The 20,126-nt window shown below is 37.5% G+C and overlaps 3 protein-coding genes across 3 annotated transcripts; 1 reads left to right on the forward strand and 2 right to left on the reverse strand.

Moving 5' to 3' along the window:
• The first annotated feature begins 690 nt into the window (after positions 1-690).
• LOC132620044 (uncharacterized) lies at positions 691-8,785 on the forward strand. Its single transcript, XM_060334770.1, has 11 exons — positions 691-813; positions 1,642-1,776; positions 1,837-1,900; positions 4,651-4,798; positions 4,891-5,116; positions 5,506-5,691; positions 6,627-6,852; positions 6,937-7,154; positions 7,209-7,371; positions 7,422-8,400; positions 8,488-8,785. Exons 1-11 carry the CDS (start codon positions 691-693, stop codon positions 8,783-8,785), a joined length of 2,766 nt encoding a protein of 921 aa, XP_060190753.1.
• Positions 8,786-11,043: 2,258 nt separating this feature from the next.
• Positions 11,044-12,786, reverse strand: LOC132620045 (uncharacterized). The gene is made up of 5 exons (XM_060334771.1): positions 11,886-12,786; positions 11,606-11,817; positions 11,408-11,523; positions 11,289-11,314; positions 11,044-11,231 (listed from the first exon to the last, which is right to left on the reverse strand). The coding sequence occupies exons 1-5, from the start codon at positions 12,784-12,786 to the stop codon at positions 11,044-11,046; spliced, it is 1,443 nt and encodes a 480-aa protein (XP_060190754.1).
• A 1,775-nt stretch (positions 12,787-14,561) lies between these two features.
• On the reverse strand, positions 14,562-15,584 carry LOC132620046 (uncharacterized). Its single transcript, XM_060334772.1, has 2 exons — positions 14,745-15,584; positions 14,562-14,699 (listed from the first exon to the last, which is right to left on the reverse strand). The coding sequence occupies exons 1-2, from the start codon at positions 15,582-15,584 to the stop codon at positions 14,562-14,564; spliced, it is 978 nt and encodes a 325-aa protein (XP_060190755.1).
• Positions 15,585-20,126: the final 4,542 nt, after the last annotated feature.

Consider the following 20,126-nt stretch of genomic DNA (forward strand, 5'->3'; position numbering starts at 1 on the left):
GAAATAACCAAAACAAGTATTCATAAGTAACTGGATTTGCCCATCACTAAATGTTTCCTTAAGCATATCAACTACCCCAACATAATATATGGGTGTGAGCCAAAGTAGGAAGTGGAGGATTTTGTATCCGATGAGATATATTAATCCCATTTCTGCAAAAATGCAAATAGCAATCCATAAATGTTCGATTATACATAAAGATATACATGACACATAATTGATATATAACTGGGCAAGAAAACAAAAAAGTTGTATGCATAGAATGATATGTAAGTACATGTATAATAAAATAACTGAATTTCTAAATGTATATTAGTCCTTCATACATATTTAACCGAATGGATATCTATTACGACACAACATGTATAACTTACTGTATGTATATCCAGTAATACACATCACGTATATCAGAATATACGTGTGTCTAAAACTTCTCAATGTGTAATATGGGTTTTTCAATAATACGTGATAGATGAAAACGTGGAACTGAAATTCTAGTTTGGATATAAAAATATATTTAATATGAAACCCTTCAATATCGATGATTCAATCGAAATCTGACAAATAAAAAATGTGTTAGAGATATACGTGTGTGTGGGACCCGCTGGATACAATAGAAATATAACTTATTCAGTTAGTTAGATACTTAGTTAGTTAGTTAGAGTTGTTAACCTTAGGAATTAATTATAAATGTATAACTTAGCTTGTACAGATTCAGTTGAACAGATTTATGATAATGAGAAGATATTTTCTCTCAGTTTCTTCATTCTTCATATCTTAGTTGCATCACTTCTCATTGTTAACGGTGTTCATGTGATATCTAGAATTCATCATGGTATCAGAGCCCGAGTGAAGATCGCTTAGTTTCATCGGTTGCATTTTGTTCATTTCTCGATTCGAAAACCAAGTTTCTCACATTGGTATTGGTTTATTAAAATTAGGGTTCAATCGCCCCTAAAACAACCAATTTCAATCATCTTCTCTGTACTCAGGGATCAATTGTTCCTAAGAGATCGTTGTAATTGCTTTTTCCAGTGAAATTATAGCTCAACAAAATGGATAGCTAATTAAAATAAAGGAAAAGTTCTAATTGACTAGTTTCAAAGAGGTTTACCTTCACTATATGCTTAGAATCTACATTATCTTGATTGTGAAGACCCTTTCTTTGATGGGATTTGACATTCATATTGTCTTGAATCAGTGGCGGAGCTAGAATTCGAAGTTTGTGGGTTTGAGATTCTAATTCGTTTAAGTTATTGGGTTCTAAATTAACAATTTATACATATTCAATGAATTTTTCAAGACAAATACAGAGTTTAGACCAAAGTTACTGGGTTTGACCGAACCCCCAAGTACAATGCTAGCCCCGCCACTGTCTTGAATATCAGTTTGATTTGTAGTTTTTTTCCCTTTCAAAATTGTAAGCATAACATTGGCTCTGCGTTTGCTCCATATGTCACAACGAAATGTTCTTGCATGTGGTGAATTCGAATCTATGTATATTAAAACTTCAAAATCTAAATCCTTGACTACATAATTATCCGAAGGTTCTATAACTTTCTTCGTTATATCTTCCTTGCCATAATATATCAAAATGCTAAAGACCCGTATAGACCTCTGAGAAAAAATTTCAATGCGCAGACTGCATCTTATCAAAACACGTATCAAATCAACACTAAAGATTGGAGTATAAAGCCATCTGGGGGAAGATTGGATTCACTAGAGAAATTTGGATGCAAAATGGAGGATAATGTGGAGAGAAAATCGGAAATGAAAGTGAGAGAAAATTACGTAATGGAGGTTTGTTTGTTTGTGTTTTTTTCTTTAATTGCATAGGGGGTAGAAAAGGATAAACGAGAAAGGGAATTACAATGTGGAGATTTAAACACTCACCAAGAAGGTAAAAACTCAGATATCCAACCAATTAAGCTACTAAGACCCTACACCTAATGGAGGTTTATAACTGATGTAGAATGTTTAATACAGAGAATGGAAACTATTAATGGATCTATATTTTCGGTTGGAAAAATTTGATTAATGCCGAAGGAACTTGTATTTTGGCTATTACATGCCAAAATATGAAATGTGGGCTGTTTTGCTCCAATTAAAGGCCCATATTGTCATGACATGTCTAAAGGGTCATTTGCATGATTATCCCTCCCTTCAAAGGGCACTAGACAAGTCTCTCAAATTGGTGGTCTTTAATTTTTGACATTTTCCTAAGACCATGAGGTTTGGGGTTCGAAATCTGGCTCAGTAAAAAAAAACAAATCACAAGGCAGAGTTTCGTAGCAAAGTTAGGCCTGAGGCAGAGTTTCAAACTCTACCTTAAGGTAACTCTGCCTGAGGTAGATGCAAAACTCTGCCTCAGATTTTTTTTTTGTACTGAGCTGGGGTTTGAACCTAGAACCTCGAGAGATTAGGCGAAGGACAAAAATTAAAGCCCACCAATTAGAGGGCCAAAAATTAAAGACCAGTGCCTTTGAAGGGCAATCCGCACAAAAAAATGATGCCGAAATTCTGTTGAGATTTGCAGTATAACAAAGAGAGTAAGAAATGGTAACGATTGTGGGTCATTGGCACTTATGTCCCTATTTTGTCTTGTTTTTTATTTTCTCACCTCATAACAAACAATTTTTTTGCGGTGCATAAGTTTATATTTTCGCATCAATATCCCACAAGTTATGCCCCATGCCTTAAAGAGTATATGTCCCGCTAAGCATAAGTTTGACTGCTAAAGGACAAAAATTAAAGACCTGCCCATTTAACTATTTCTACTTCAATAAGGCCGTAACATGGTGGTAATTGGGCCTGAATACAGCACATTATTTTGGGCTCTATCTCTCTTTCAAAGAATGATTTTGTAATTGGGAGAATAACCTATATATAAATAAGAATAGGGTATATTTACAAAATATGACGATACTTTCCAGTTTACATAACATACCAACAGATTTCTTACAAAACATATACGGAAATTTCACTCAAGGCTTAAAAATTTCGCTCTCAATTTTGTGTATGAAATGTGTATATGTCTCTAAAATCTTAAAATTTTAGCTCAGAATTTTGTGCATGAAAAATGTATGAAATGAGTATATCTCACTCAAGGCTTAAAAATTTCCCTCAAATTTTTGTGTATGAACAGTGAAATTGGTATGAAATATGTATATCTCGCTTAAGGATTAGAATTTCGCTCATATTTCTGTGTATAATTTTCAGTTAGATTATATACAACTTTCATACAATATTTATACAAATTTAATACAACAACAAGAACATGGGAAACTTAAAAAAACAATTTTCTGAAACATAAGTCATGATTCTACCATCATTCATATAGGTTTATGCTTTACAAAATTCACGATTCTACCATTATTCATACAATTCATTACCCAATCTCCTAAGAACTAAACTATTAAAAACCAAAATAATTAGAAAACTTTCTAGAAACTAATTCAAATCCCTAATCATATAAAACATAAACACAAACTAATTATTCAAAAAATTCGTCAAATTATCCTTCATGGAATCCAAAACCCCCAACTCTCGCAGCAAAACTAAATCCCCTAAGAAAACTACAAAGGTTGAAGTTGGATCTGCAACAACTGATGCATCTACAAATGAATGGTTACAGGGAACTGCATATACTCAGTCATAGGCCAACAAGTTGAAGAAGAAGAAGTGAATGGCTTGAACTGCTAGTTTTAGCTGTATGAAGCAGTATGATAAGTCTAAATTCCTGAGTTCGGCTTGGATTTTACGAGATGTCCAAACCATGAAGATTTTAAATTAGAATTGTTAGGTCAGCTTCACTGTTGTAGCACGAGGTATATTAGCCTCCAATTTTTAAGCCCATAATATTAGGGAAAAGGGTAGGCTTTTAATTTTTCCAGATATGGTATGTTTTGTAATTAAGTTGATATATTTTGTAAATAAGGAAAAGTATCCTTATGTCTTGTAAATATAGGATCTTAACAAGTATTACTATGTCATTTTCCTTTTGTAATTTATAATAATGTGATCTTCCTATTGCTCATAACATATCTTCTCTAACTGCTTCTTCTCCAGGTTTTCCCCTTTCTACTTCAATTCATCTCCCCCCCTCCCCCCCACCCCCAGGTTTGTATAATTTCATTAAACCTCGTATAATTTTGTGTGTGAACTCATTTGTATATGCAATTATACCTTATATAAAAATTGTTTTTCAGATGTGTTTTTTGAAATGTATTTGCTGGATTCTTTTTTAACAATAGTTATATATTTTTAAGAGAATTAATGATCTTTCTTTTTAATGTATGTCACATGTGTAGTAAATAATGTGAATGCTCCGGTTACAAAATGGCATTTGTAGTGTGTCATAATATTTTATGCATGTCTCTTTATTTACAACAGTGCTTGTATACATAGATTATAGTCTATTTTTTGCCAACCTTAACCTCGCGCAAATCCTCGAGAACTGGCATCAACCAAAAAGGATGAAAATGAATGAAGAGATGAGTAGTAACCGGGGGGTGGGGGGATAGGTATTGGTTGAAGAAGAGAGAAGTATGAAAGATAAATGTTTATAAGTTAAAAAGATAATGATGAATAAAGATGGGGTTCTTCCTTAAAGAATGGAGATAAATGATAGTAGTAATAAAGAATAAGCAGCGCCGCCGCCGGCTCCAACTCCAATTGAGCCTGGTAAACAAGCAACGCCAGGTGGTAATGCTTGGGCTACTTTGTTTAAAGGGAATCAACTTGCAGAACAAGGAATGGGGCTTACGTTTATTGCTCCATTGATTAAGATGGAGAGAAGGTAATTGAACTATCCCGGACTGAACTTGATAAGGCTAGTGAACCATGGCTTAATTCAATTATTTTATATGAGATTGGTGCTGATCCTACCAGAGCTAGTTTGGAAAGGTTAATTGCGACTAGATGGCCTGCTATTGACAAACCTAAGGTTTACTACCATAATGACAGTTACTTTGTGGTCCGATTTGAGTGCTTGAGTGATAGGAGTGAAGTCCTTTATGCAGGCCCTCAAATGTGGAATAATCATCCCATTATTATCAGAGCATGGACTCCAGATTTTGACTTTGCCAAAGAAGTACTAAAGACCATACCATTATGGGTAAAATTCCCAAACCTTTCTCTTAATTGTTAGTCAATGGATTCTCTGAGTAGACTGAGTAGTGGATTGGACTCTATGCAGATGAATGTACTACTAAAATAGAACGGATCCCCTATGCCCAAGTGTTAATTGAGATGATATTACACGGACCACTTCCTAGTATTATTAAAATGCTGGATCTTAATGGTAATTGGTTTGAGCAACTAGTCTTATATGATTGGAGACCTCGGTATTGTAGCACTTATTGTCAGTTGGGCCATAATTGTGCCAAGTAATCAGTCCCCAAACAGGGGTAGGAGGCTCCAAAGAAACAAGATAGTGGAATAAATGTGGGTGCTCAAAGGGCAGTGGCAAGCAAAGGCAAGAATATATGCTTGTTCCTGTGATAGGGAATGGCGAAAAGCAAAGAAATGCAGGAGGAGGGGGTTTCAAAAGTCCCTTCTAATGGTGCACCAAGTCAGAAAGGATGGCAGAACCCAAAGATAACTAGTAAGAGTACAAGTGTGGCATCTAATAGTGCTGATACTATCTCTGGAGGCACCTCTCAAGGTTTTCCCGATAGCTCTATGCCTACGGTTCCTTGTTAGGGGTTCATATAACATCTAAAGCTAAAGAGTTTTTGGGGACAAATTGGGAGAATTTGCACCTACATTAAATTTTAGAGGACATGCAAAAAGTGAAACTCATTTCTTATCGCAAATATTCACTTGTAGCATACCATATTTCAATGGAATGACGTGGTAGTATAAATCACTACATGTCTGGCTTTTCTTGAACGAATTTGATGATCCAGTGATGCTCCAACTAAGGATGTTGTTCCTAGCACTGATGAGCAACAATTGGATGGTAATAAAATAGGATCATGTGGTGGTAATGGTCCTCCCCAACCCCCCATGTCTCAATGATTGTTACATGGAACGTGAGGGGTTTTAATAAGCTTTATAAGCATAGAGAGATGGTCAAGTTTCTAAGGGAAAATAATGTAGAACTCATTGCTATTACAGAGCATAAGGTTGATAAAAAATTTGCACAAAAAATAGTGACTAAAGTAACTAGAGGTTAGATATGGGAATCAAATTACAACACTACTGGTAAAGGAAGGATATGGCTGCTCTAGGATCCAAACAAGATCAATGTTATTGTGCTGTAGGTTCATGATTAATTTATACATAGTTTGGTCAGTCTTAATGGAGTCCAGTTTTTGTTCTCGGCTGTATATGAGATGCATACTGTGGCTGATTGGAAATTTATACGGAATGAGCTAAAGAGGTGCCACAATGGAATTCAGGAGCCTTAGATCTTAATGGGAGATTACAATGCTAGTACTGAAGTGGATGATAAAATAGGTGGGGTAGATGTTCAGGAACCAGAAATCAGAGTTTTTAGGCAATTTCTTTAGGATACTTGTCTTACTGAGCTAAATGTGCAGGGGAGGAGATATACATAGAGTAATGGTGCCATTTATAACAGAATTGACAGAGCCCTGGTAAATGCCCACTCGATGCTGCAGATGAATACTACAAGTGAGACTGCTATGGAACCACTCTTCTCTAATCATTCTTCTCTGAGCCTTATATGTGATGAGCAGAGAAGATGGACTCCAAAACCTTTTATCTTCTTTAACTACATGGCTGATCATCAGGATTTCCCTATTGTTGTGGCTGAATGTTGGAGGGAAAGAAGTTTCACTGGTACTCTCAACTTTATTTGGCAGAAGTTGATAGCTGTAAAAAATGGTATGAAATAATTGAGGAAAAAGGAATTTAATAGTGTTGAGGTGAAATTGAATGAAGTGAGAACTCATTTGCTGGAAATACAAGATCAAATTGCACATGGTAATCACCCAGAGTTGGTGGAGGTGGAGAAAACACTTAGGAAAGAATATGAAAAATGGGCTCAAATTGAAGAAAGTATAATTAGGCAGAAATCAAGAGTCCAATGGCTCAGATTTGGGGATTCCAATTCCTCATTTTTCTTTGCAAATATGAAGAGCAGGGCTGCTCAGAATAGAATTGCAAGTTTAACCAATGATACAAAGGTTATGGTGCATACTTCTTAAGCTATTGAAGCAGAGGTGCTCAAATTTTATTAGGAGATATTAGGGACCAGTTCTAGCTCAATACCTGCTATTCAACTAGATGTTATCAAAGATGGTACCATTCTAAACAAGGATCAACAATTGCTTCTTATTCAAGGTGTAACAGATAATGAGATGAGTCAAGCTATGAATGCTATCATTGTTTTAAAAGCTCCAGGTCATGATGGTTTTAATGCTTATTTTTCAAGAAGGCATGGGGTGTGACAGGTACTGAGACCACAAAGGCAGTTAAACATTTCTTTGAATCATGTCTAATGCCTAGACCTGTTAATTGTGCTAGTGTTTCCTTGATTCCTAAAGTGAAGAATCCTACTGCAATGAAAGAGTATAGGCCTATTTCTTGCTACACTATTTTATATAAGATAATTTCAAAGGTGATCACTGCTAGACTACAACAAGTCATGCCACTACTAGTGGAGAATACTCAAACAGCTTTTGTACCTGGTAGACTTATAAATGATAACATTATACTAAGCCATGAGTTGGTTAAGGGATATGGGAGGAAAGGGATTTCTTCTATATGTATGCTTAAGATTGACATGCAGAAGGCCTATGACTCTATCGAATGGTTGTTTCTTGAACAAGTTCTAGTAGGACTTAGTTTCCCTGATAAATTTTTTAGAAGGGTCATGGTCTGTGTCACCACTGTGAATTATTCTATTTTCATTAATGGTAAGCAGACTGAGTCTTTTGCAGCAAAGAGAGGGTTAAGGAAAGGTGACCCATTGTCTCCATATCTATTTGTTCTGTGCATGGAATATCTAAATAGGTTGTTGAAGACATTGAGGAGGGATCCAGATTTCACATATCATCCTAGGTGCAGTAGGCTACATATTGTACAACTTGGTTTTGCAGATGATCTCCTACAGTTTTGCAAAGGTGACATCAAGTCAGTTGAGAAACTATTTGCTTGCTTTCAGAAGTTTTTTGCAGCCTCTGGTTTGATTTCCACTATTAGAAAAAGTTGTGTTTACTTTGGTGGCATAGATTACTCTATTCAACAGGTCATCCTGGATAGACTTCAATTCTCACAAGGAACTTTACCTTTAAGATTTTTAGGTGTGCCCTCAAATACAAAGAGGCTATCTGTTATTCACTGTGTGCCACTTATTGATAAAATAATAGGGAGAATTATCCACTGGTCTTCAAAACTACTATCTTATGCTGGGAGGGTGCAGTTGTTAAAGTCTATCTTATTTACAATTCAAACTTTCTAGGCCCAGATTTTTGTACTGCCTAAAAAAATGAACAAAGCTATTGAGACAATTTGCAGGACCTTCTTATGGACTGGAGATACTGAGGCATCCAAGAAGGAATTGGTTGCATCAGAACAATTATGTATCCCTAGGACTGTAGGTGGGATGAATATACTACGCACTCATGCATGGAACAAGACTGCAATCTGTAAAATGCTGTGGAATCTATGCAAAAAAAAAGATAAACTATGGGTGAAATGGGTGCATGCCTATTATTTAAAAGGGCAGCCTATATGGAATTTCCTACCTAAACAAGGATCATGGATGTTGAAAAAGATTTTTAAAGCTACTCAGACTCTTGAGGAAGCTGGCTGAAACTATTCCAAGGTACAAGAGTCTTCAACTTTCTCTATTAAACAAATATATATCAGCCTAGAGGTGATCATCCAAAAGTATATTGCAGAATGTTGGTTTGTAACAATCTGGGAGCTCCTATTTCCTTGAGATGCTCATCTGAGCTTGTACATAACTCCTGTTTTGGTAAAGCATAGTCCCCTGCTGAACCAATGTAGAGTTATGCACCACTGTTAGGGTAAGAGCTACTATTTTTAGTCTGCTTGGGAGTAGTAGTTGTAGGATGTGCCTTAGCTGGCTTTGGCTGCACTGCAGGCATTACCACATCATTTGCTATTGAATTATCCACTTCACCAGCTAAAGGTACAGTAGGGACCACTACTGCAGCAGCTGCTTTAGCTGGTTGTGTTTGGGTAGTAGGTGCATCTGCCTCACCCTGTGTGTAGGTTTTGTTCCTCCATTGCTGAGCTTCTGCTCGACCCCTCTGTCCTCCTCTATATGCCCTTTGTCTCTGTGCTGGTTGTGCAGGTGGAGTTGGTTTTGGGGGAACCGTCTCTTCCTTACACTCATGTCCATATGAGATACACTTCTTACAGAATGTTGGTTTCCACTCGTATACCACAGCTTAAGTGAACTGTCTACCAGATGGTTCAGTGATGTCAATAACTCTAAGTAGCTCCTGCATTACATTCATATCCACCAGTACTCTTGCATAGGAGATCCTAGTTCTGTTCTTAGTGCAGACATCCGCCACAATAGGTTCTCCTAGTCGACTAGCAATTTTGCTTAGAGTCACAGGCCCCCAACAGTTCAAAGGTAGATTAGGCAGTTTAACCAATAGTGGCATAGTGGTTGGGAATTCCTGCTCAAAATCAAAGGAAGGGGTCCATATTTTTAAAATCAGTGGCACACTATTCATAGTATAAGGTCCTACACTTAATATCTCATCTCTATCGTCAGCAGATTGGAATTTCACAATGAAAAAACCATCGTCGTGTAGGTAAATATCTGGATCAGCTACTGAATCCCAAGTCTTAGCAATATATTTCCTCATATAGGTATAACTTGGTGTATCTTTTGTTTTTTAATAAAGTCCACTAGGCATGTGGCCCAGGGCTTATTTTATATATTTTCTCAAAAACAAAGCAAGGTAACGTCTTTACAAAGGTGGTCATATAGACCAATAGAAAGCATGATTAGTCTAATGACCAACTTAAGTCTTATATGATGGCTTTAGTTGGTACTACAAGTGTCTAAAATAACAAAGTAATAGAAAACTAAAACTTGAAGAAGAAATCTGCTAATCCAATCCTGTAAGCAACTAAGAATGATGTTCTCCTGCATGTCAACCAACTTGTGTCCCAAGTTTGAAACCTTGCTGCACAGCTTGGTCATCAGTCCATGTATATCAGCAGTATATTTGTGTATACCAGCATGATACACGTGTATATCAGCCCCTACAATCTTGCCCAACCTCATGTCTGCAATTATGTAACCTTTAACTAACAATAACTCATGTTTGGCACTCAACGAACCAGATGATATACTGCAATATACACATGATATATTGCAGAATACTAGAGTGATCATATTGACCTGAGTGTTGATGTTGTAGGAATTTACACCTTGTAAGATATGTACACACAACCTATCGCCTGAAAATGCAGAAAAACCAATTCTGCATGGCCATACAACTGCTACTGATGTAGTTGTGTCCTAAGTTTGTCCTTTGCTTGTTGTTCCTCTGCTGTTCCTTGTTACCTTCTTGCAATTACGTATGCAGCAGTGTAGGTGCACAACTAATGCACAACTCCCTTTGATGCAGCTAAAGCAGTCTCCATTAGATGACAACTCTTTTGCAGATTGAGCACAAAGTGCTGATACCACTGCATGAAGATTTGCCAGCATATAAAGGCTGGTTGACCTTGTAAAAAGTTTCCTTAAATCCCATGACACCAGATCTGAATCATGTACACATGCCATCCTTATATAACTTCTGTGTAAATCACAAATTTTATTAAAGGACTTATCATGTTCTCCTCCAAATGGATTTGAACATGTTGAGTGAAAAAAGCAACAACTTTTGCCTTTTTCACACTGTTGCACAGGGCCCTCAAAATAAGATTCAAACCAGCTGCCTGTACTTAAATTATCAATATCCATCCTCCTTCCTTCAAAACCATCTTGACTCTCACCACACTCCCTCCTTGATGCCAAAATTGCAGTGGAATGAGCACCAAGTGCTAATACCACACACTGCAGCCTTGATACCAAAGAGTTCATGTGTGCAATTCTTTTGCAATTTCCATACTACAACTATCAAAGGTATCAGGTTCTCCAGGATTTCCACATGTGAATCCATAAAAAACCAGGAATATTGGCCCTTGGTACACTGATAAAAATGCATACTTATCATGTTCTGTGCAAGAATCAAAGTAGCATTGATCTCCTCTCCATTGAACCACTTCTGTTCCATATCATGACAAATATGATTCAAAGTATGAATCTTCCTGATGCCTTGTACCTTGTTCCCACAACAAATTTTGTAACCTGCAAAAAAGAACACCTGGTTAGAAATAAAACTTCTCATGTTACTCTCCTCCAATTGGACTTGAGTAAGATGAGACATGATGGACTCCACACCAGGCTCCATCCTTAATATTTTCTTTTTGTTCTGATTCTTCAATAGGAACACTGCAGCTTGTCACTATTAAGAATCTTTCCTCCCTTTGAATCCAGTTCTGCAAATGAGTTGACCTCTACCTCTCCATGATCAAGGGCATAGTTAGCAAGATGATCAGCCAACTGGTTACCCTCTCTCATAATATGCAAAACCTATACCTCTGCATGGTCCATGATATCTAGCAACTCCTCAACCTCAAATGTAATGTTCCATGGAGGTTTCCACTCTCTATCCAAGATATTCTTTAATAATAAAGAGGCAGTTTCCAGAATGAAGGAATAGACATGTTTGGACAAGCAATATCTTGCAGCCTGCAGAAGTGCTTGAGCCTCAGATTCAGTATTTGTACACTCTCCCATTCTCCTAGCCTCTGCATATATATCAGATCCCCTGATGAATTTCTCACACAAAAGGTAAAGGAACTTCTGCCTGGATTACCTCTAGTTTCCCCATCCGTGTTGCACTTCCAAACACCCCTAGGTGGAAATTTCCACATGACCTTGGTGACTTGTAGTTTTGGCACAAACTGTTCCAAAATCTTTAGAATGTCATGCCATCTATGTGGAATTGTTTTGATTCCAGGCTTCCTACTTCTCACCAACTGCTGAACATCAGTAGAAGCCTGATAAATAACTCTGCTAGTTGACACCTTGTCCCTATGCTTATCTCCATTTCTTTTCTTCCAAAGCTGCCAAACTATGATAGATGGGATAGCATAGAAAATATTCTGAAGTCTACATGGAACATCAGCTGTCCACCATTGCATGATCACCTGATGCAAGTGCATACCATCAACATTTATTCCATCTGCTGCACAAAAATATGTCCATGTTGCTTGTGCAGTGGCACTTCTCAAGAATATGTGAGGGACAGTCTCTTCCTTTGGTTCTACACAACAAGAGTACCTGGAAGGCATATGATATCCCCAACTCTTTACTACATCATCAAGAGGGACTTTGAAATGCCATACTCTCCACATCAGAAAAGCTATCTTGAATGGCAATCCCTTGACCCAAATTTTCTTGTACACCTCCTTCTTTTCACCTCTGCTCCTTATATATTCCCATGCAGATTTGACACTAAATTCTCCATTTTTCTCCAACATCCACCAAGGCTTGTCAATCCCTCCAGGTTTAGCAGGTGGCTTTACCTCAGTCAAGATGTATTCAGCCAAATCCTCAGGCAAATTGTTTCTGATGGCAGGCACATGCCACCTACCATCTGTAACTACATCAGAAACATTCTCTATGGCTTCATTACACTGAAATTCAGGAGGGACAATGAAATATAATGGGCCTAGACCAGACCAGTTATCAAACCAGAATAATGAAGAGCCCATTCTGAGCTACCACCAAATTTGATGATCCATCAGGTCCCTAGCCTGCAACATTTTCCTCCATACATAAGACCCTTGTTTCCAAGGGACTAGAATTGGATTATTCTTCTTTAAATATTTGTTGCTCATGAAAGCACCCCACAAGGATGGTTTAGTCCTGAAATTCCACCATAACTTAGAAAACAAGGCCATTGACATGTCTGCAAGTGATCTAAATCCCAAACCTCCCTCCTGCACAGGCAGACAAACCTTTTTCCATTTTGCCCAATGCCTGCCACTCTCTCCTATATTATTACTCCAGTAAAACTGAGCAAAGATCTTGTGCAACTTGTCTATTACAAAAGATGGAGGATCCACAGCTGCCAATAAGTGCATAGGCATTGCCTGCAGAACATGTTGTAGAAGTACTGCCCTTCCTCCAAAGGACAAAAGTTTTCCTTTCTAACTCTGCAGCCTGTTTCTTACCTTTGCAAGCAGTTCTGAGTAGAATGCCATCTTACTCTTGCTGTAATATATAGGGCAGCCAAGGTACATCAGAGGAAACTCCTTCCTCGAAATACCAGTTACCCTTTCCACCCTTTGAAATATCTCCTCTTCCACCCTATCATGTAAGTACACAGAACTCTTTGCTTTGTTGATCAACTGTCCTGAGGCTTCTTCATAGTCAGTCAACACCCTCATGATCAAGCCAAGTGAAATCTCACATGATGATGAGAAAATGATGGTATCATTTGCATAAGCAAGATGATTGATTTTTGGACTCCACTTAGGCAAGACAAAACCAGTAAACCACAAGTTATTATGCAATGAATTTAAGGCCCTTGACAGAACTTCAGCTGCTATGATGAAAAGTGTAGGGGACAATGGGTCACCTTGCTTAACACCCCTAGTTGAATGAAAGAAACCATGTAGTTGGCCATTGATAAGCACAGAATACCAGTTATTCCGAACTAGTTCATATATGAAACTGATGAACATCTCACAAAATCCCATTTTCCTCATCACTTTTGTGAGAAATATCCATGACAGCATATCATAGGCTTTTGTCATGTCAAGTTTCATCACTACATTAGGCACAACCTGATTCGTTTTCTTGGTTCTGAGTCTAATATCAGTAATAATCTCATGTGTCAACAAGATATTCTCTACTATACTCCTACCCCTCACAAAACCTGCTTGATTCTGAGAGATTAAATCAGGCAGTAGGTGAACCATCCTTTCATGTATAATCTAGAGAAAATCTTATTAACAAATTTGCTCAAACGTATTGGTCTCATGTCACCAAAGGTCTGCACATCCTGCTTCTTAGGCAACAACACCAGATTTGTGTGAGTTATGTACCTTGGAAGTTCATGTCCTCTAAAAAAATCCCACACTATGCTGAATATATCCCCTCCAATAATTTCCCAGCATGCTTGAAAGAACATGCCTGTAAAGCCATCAGGCCCTCCAGCACTTGCATTATTCAAGCCAAAAACTGCATGCTTGACCTCTTCCATAGTAGGATCAGCAGTCAACTCTTCATTCTGTTCATCTGTGACCATGCAAGGGACATGCTTCAAAATGTCAAACTAGGTAGGAACTACTGTTTCATGGAATTGAGCTTGGTAGAACCTAACAACCTCCTCAGCAACTTGATGTTCATTCTCAAGCCGTAGACCTTGAGAATTCTGTATTCTTTTCAACTGCAGTCTTTTTCTCCTTCCTTTAACACGTGCATGAAAGAATTTAGAATTTTTATCTCCTTCTTGGAACCATGTCATGCCAGATTTATGTTTCTAATATTCCTCCTCAATATGCAATGCTCTTGTCATCTCAGCTTGCACTTTTTGAAGTTTCTCCCTATTGACATTAGAAGGATCTGCCTCAAACAGTGCCTCATGAGTTTTGATGACTTCTTCAAGATTAGTGATATTCTAGAAAAAATCCCCATATGTTGTTTTACTCCACTAAGACAACACCTTCTTCAGTTTCTTAAGATTGATATTAAAGGTCATGAAAGAATTGGCCACCACATCTGTCTGCCAATTATCCTTCACAAAATGTAGAAATTCTGCATGCTTTGTCCAGAAATTTAAGAACTTAAATGATTTCTTAAATTTCTGAACCTCCTGTTTACATTCTACCAGAAGTGGAGAGTGATCAAACCCCAGCTTGATTAAGTGACTAACTTCCAATCCTGGAAATTGCTGTTGCATTTCAAAAATTCCAAGGCATCTATCTAGCCTCTTGAACACACATTCATCTGCAGCCCTCCCATTCCACCAGGTGAAAATGCTTCCTTTATAACCCAAGTCACTTAGATTACAGGTCTGAATACAGTGTCTGAAGTCCTCTACTTCATTTAAAGTTACAGGTAAGCCACCATATTTCTCCTCCTCCTCCACAATGACATTGAAATCTCCACCAACAAGCCAAGAGAGAGTCATGTATGATGCAAGATTATACATGGAATCCCACAATTCAATTCTCTCAATTCTGTCACACTTAGCATACACTAAAGTAACTATCATATCAAGATCAGTATCCCAATTGAATAATTTCAAAGTAAGCTGCTGAACAGTGTCCATTAACACTGTGACTTCATACTCCTCATCAATGAAAGCCCATATTTTTCCAGATACATTGCTCAAAGCAGTCTTAATTCCAAGCCTTCTCCTATAAGATTCTAACTTATAAGCCTGTTGAAATGGTTCCATCAGGCCTATAAGAAAGAACTTATATTTTGTATGCATTGTTAAAAGCCTCTTGAAAGCGTTTTTAGTGTTTACTGATCTTATGTTCCAAATTAGTGCATTCATCACTGAAGTTGGGATTTAGATGCAGTTCTTCTTGTGTGCACCCCAATGGTATGAGATGCATGATTCTCTTTGACAGGTTTTCTCCTTCCTTTGCCAATAACCTTCTCTACCTGCTTGGGAGACAAATCCCCCTCCCTTGCAGCATTCATAAAGTTCTGAGCAGTGGATTCCTCATCTAAGTCTATTTTTGGCTCTTCCCCTCCAACCGTTGCTACTTGCAAGTTACCAACCTTGGGAATAAGAGGCCCTTCTGATACTTGTACTGCAATCTGATTCTTCTTTCCACCTGTATTATCTTGGCTTTGTTGTTGCCTAAGAACTTCAGCATTCTCTTGTCCACCATGCATGGGCTGATTAGAGGCATAAGCCTGTCTTTTAGCTTCATGCCCTACATCTGTATTCCTGACCTGCTGGTTTTTGGTTGGACCTTTTGATGGAGTTTCATTAGCCTGAATATCTGCTACATACTTTAGTTGCATTGCTGGAGATTGCTCAACTTGAGTTTGTCCCTTTTCCCCATCATGATTTTGATCCTGCTGCTTCTGAGTGACATTTCCTTCCTCCAAAGCATCCATCCTGTCAAAAACATATTGTTGATTTCTTGGGAGGATGAAATAGAGTCAATAGACTGTGTAACACCAGCTATTGTGCCTCCTACTATTTCACCTTCCTCTCCATCTTCCTCTACCTACTCACTCCTCAAATTCCTTGCACTACTAGTGCCTCCATCCTCAGCAAATGTATTTGAAGGAATATCATGACAGGCCTGATTAATGGTGACCTTATCTACTCCTAATTGAAAAACTGTTTCAACCCATTCTTTAGTATTAAGAGGTGAAGAATGTGGCTTATCAGGAGTAAATACAGCTGCATTAGTATTGAAGACCCTCTTAGCACAATCAACTGCCACCCCATTAACAACAGGTGCAACAACCAACTGTTTCTGAGCATCTACTGCATTTACATTCTCTTGTTGTACTTGTACCGCATCAAGACCATAACAACACCTTCTTGTATACCATAATCATTTTCTAATGCTGCAAACTTGTTGATGGTTTGCACAGCATCAGATTTATGTACTTCACTTGGTCTATTTGCACCACCATTCTCCTTTCTTATTGTCAAAGCAGCCTGGTTTTGAGCATTACTTCCAATCTCAACCTGCTTCTTTCCATTCTGAGTCTTCCATTTATACAAATTCTGCACATTACCAACTACCTTGCCACTCTCCAACACCTTAATTACTTGTCCGGGGTTTCTATTGTCTGCATGGTGTGCCTGCTTACTGTTAAACTATTTTGCCTTATTTGCCATCTTGTTTGGTTCCTTAACATTGTTAGGGACTGCAACATGCTTCCCTTTATTTCCATTATCACTTTTAACTTCCTCCTCACTCTCTTTCTCTGGTAACAAGTCAGGATGCAACTTCCAACATCCTTCTTCATCATGGCCTTGCAAACAACATTCCTTACAATATTTAGGCATGAAATCATAGTGAATTTTCACCCACCTTGATTTAATTTCTCCAGTTTTGCTATCCACAGCCTGTAGTTGCACTCTTTTAGGATGCTCAACCAACAAATCCACTTCAACTTTCACAGGAGCACAGCTTGGCCTTGTTTTATTTTTGGTTGCCACATCCAAAGTCAATGGCTTGCCTACTGCTGAGGCCATTGAAAACAGCTGCGACTGACCAAAATAGTTTGGTGCTAGTGTAGGAAACGAGATCCAAGCAATGGCTATGGAAGTCTCCTCCTCAGGATTAAACCATGGATCCCATTTGAGTGTCCTCATGGGATAATATCCTCCACTCTCCTTGATCCAAAAGGCTGGTTTCGACAATAATGTTACATAATCTTCGAACAATTCACATCTGATCAGAACATGCCTATTGCATAAGAGTCCTACGGTGGCAGTACTCTTTAGTTAACATTGTTGTGGAATCAACATACGTAATGCATGCAAATCTGGTAGTCCATAGCTAAATTTCCCCATTACTGCATATTGTAGTTTCTCGTGAATTATCATCCTGTGTATTTCTTCCATGGTATATTGTATTGTTGGTTCAACATAGTGATACACAATAGGTTTCATAGGAGTAGGTAAAACAGTCGTGGCAGTCGACTGTTTTGAATCACTAGGATTCAAAGTTGAAGGTTTCAATAATTTGGCATAGTCTAGGGTTTGCATGGGGTGTGTTGGAGGCAATGTAGGTTGCGCAGCCTCTTGTGGAGGCTGCATGGTGGCCGGAGAGGCCATGAATGGCCTGAAAGTTGTCCTCTCCTACTAGGTCGCCGATCACCTAGGGGTTTAGGGGGTTCAGGGTTTTTTATCTAACTTAGTGTATCCATTTTTGCTTGTTAAGTTTTTTTTTAATATATATTTTTTTAAAAAAACAATAGATAATTTACCATTATATACCTATTTTACCCTTATTATTTTAATTCTTTAACAAAAAGGGTCATACTGTATATCACATCATGTGGAGCTTAGCTTCTTTTAATAAATCACCCTAAGATTTACTGTCAAGATTTGGAGCTTACCTTCTTTTAATAAGTGGAAAAGGTCTAAATATGTTCTTGTATTTTGCGAAATTGAGCAGATTTGCCATCCCATTCATGCTTTAACTACCATCAAATACTTAGTCCAAGTAAGAGCCCGTTTGGATTGGCTTATAAGTTGCCTATAAGCTGTTTTTAGCTTTTTTGAGTGTTTGGCTGGCCAGCTTAAAGTCATTTTGTGCTTAAAATAAGCCCAAAAAATTAATTGGGTTTGTTTGGCTTAACTTTTCTAAAGCAGCTTATAAGCTGAAAACAACTTATAAGCCAAAACAAATAAGTTGGACTACACCAACTTATTTTTCTTTTGGCTTATAAGCTGTTTCCAACTTATAAGCTGCTTTTTTTAAGCCCATCCAAATAGGCTCTAAATCCTAATTTTAAATAGTTCTCCCAATTAACCTAATTACGAGCATAATTAGTCAATTAGTACCAGACCTTGACACGTTTTATAATCTAATATCTAAACTTATCCGGCCTCATATGGAGGGCATATTTGATCCTACACGCATACTTTGAGGGAATATTTGGCTCACAAAATATCACAAAAGGAGAAGTCACATAGAGAGAAAAAAAATCAGAGCTGATATGAGAAAAGTAGATCATAATTTAGATCTAAAAGTTGAGAGGAAAATTAGGGGATTTCTCTTCCAACAATTGATTTAGAGTTTTTTACACTTTTGCTAATCTTTGATCATCTTTAAGTTTCATAAAAATGAAAGCAATCAATTGGAGCAGGATTTTATCATTACACACTTCTATTACATTTCCATGAACAAACAAGACAATCGATTAACAAACAAAGAATATAAAAACATGAGAATTTTAATGGCAAAAGACCCTAAAAGTATGCGTGGGGATTAATACCCTCCATATCTGCAACTCTCCTCCAACAACCTTAACCTATGAAATTATCAATTAGAGACGACAATAACACTAGTCGGGATCAATCCCATATTTTTAGATCAACTTTAACTCAAAGTTAATGGAACGTCAATTAAAGTCAATTCTTAGGTCAAACTAGTCAAACCTATAAACTTTTTATAGAATTTTATTACCCGTTAAATCACGAATTCAAATCTATGCCTAGATTCTCATTTGAAGTTCAATTTTACTTGATAAACTCCGAAATTGCCCCATTAAAAAGTTAGGTCAAAATTTCTCAATCCTCCCATTCAATCTCACGATTCTATGGTTAATATCTCACCAAAATAAAGATAATCATCAAAGAATATTGTAGAATCATCAGCTCAACGATTTAGGTTGAAGTATCACAATTGGAATTTTGCGCACGAGCTCCTCCTTTCTCAACAGAGGTGGATGCATTATTGCGACACTGATTCATCTGATCCAGTACCTTCGACATGGAACACAAATTATATGTAAAAATCAACTAAAATTGTAACTAATGGTAGGCCTGAATCCATATTGTAACTAATGGTAGGCCTGAATCCATACTTTTAAAAACACAATAGACTAAATGCTAAGAATCTTAAAAATTGAATCCATAAAGCTTGAATCCGATTTTGTTTTCCAAAATAACAAAAACTAGGTCTAAAATTTTGTCATTGGTCTATTTATACTATATTTTGTTTGACCTTGTGCAATGGGTTGTGCATTGCGCCCCCACCCTCGCTTGCCCACCTTGCACAATGTCTGTGCGACACGCATCCCCGCACACACTTGCCCGCCTTGCACATTGTCTGTGCGACGTGCACCTACCATACACGATAAGTTTACCTTGTGCGATTGGTATGCGACGCATGCACCAAAACATGCTGTAATCTTTTTGACATTTGAATTGTTCCAAATAATACCAAAATTAACCTGAGTCCATCAAATCTCAGTAAGCGCTTGGAAATGCGATTTCATCTCATCTAATGAGATAAATTCCAAATCATCCAAAAAGGCATGATTTGAGATTTCAAATTTTTTAAATGTAAAAGTTGGCCCATAAGTTTATATTTTGGAAAAATAAATCCAT

This window comes from Lycium barbarum, chromosome 11, assembly GCF_019175385.1.
Source record: "Lycium barbarum isolate Lr01 chromosome 11, ASM1917538v2, whole genome shotgun sequence".
Classification (NCBI taxonomy): Eukaryota; Viridiplantae; Streptophyta; class Magnoliopsida; order Solanales; family Solanaceae; genus Lycium; species Lycium barbarum.

Bases quoted from the DNA above. Each gene is read 5' to 3' on its own strand.
- LOC132620044 (XM_060334770.1), top strand. From the start codon at position 691: ATGTATAACTTAGCTTGTACAGATTCAGTTGAACAGATTTATGATAAT. The intron at 814-1,641 runs GTGATATCTAGA...TTCAATGCGCAG, and splicing joins TCATTGTTAACGGTGTTCAT to ACTGCATCTTATCAAAACAC. The intron at 5,117-5,505 runs GTAAAATTCCCA...TTCCTGTGATAG, and splicing joins TAAAGACCATACCATTATGG to GGAATGGCGAAAAGCAAAGA.
- LOC132620045 (XM_060334771.1), bottom strand. From the start codon at position 12,786: ATGGGCTCTTCATTATTCTGGTTTGATAACTGGTCTGGTCTAGGCCCA. The intron at 11,818-11,885 runs GTAATCCAGGCA...ATATATATGCAG, and splicing joins CACGGATGGGGAAACTAGAG to AGGCTAGGAGAATGGGAGAG. The intron at 11,232-11,288 runs GTACAAGGCATC...GATATGGAACAG, and splicing joins AAATTTGTTGTGGGAACAAG to AAGTGGTTCAATGGAGAGGA.
- LOC132620046 (XM_060334772.1), bottom strand. From the start codon at position 15,584: ATGAATGCACTAATTTGGAACATAAGATCAGTAAACACTAAAAACGCT. The intron at 14,700-14,744 runs GTGTTGTCTTAG...GATTTTTTCTAG, and splicing joins ATCTTAAGAAACTGAAGAAG to AATATCACTAATCTTGAAGA.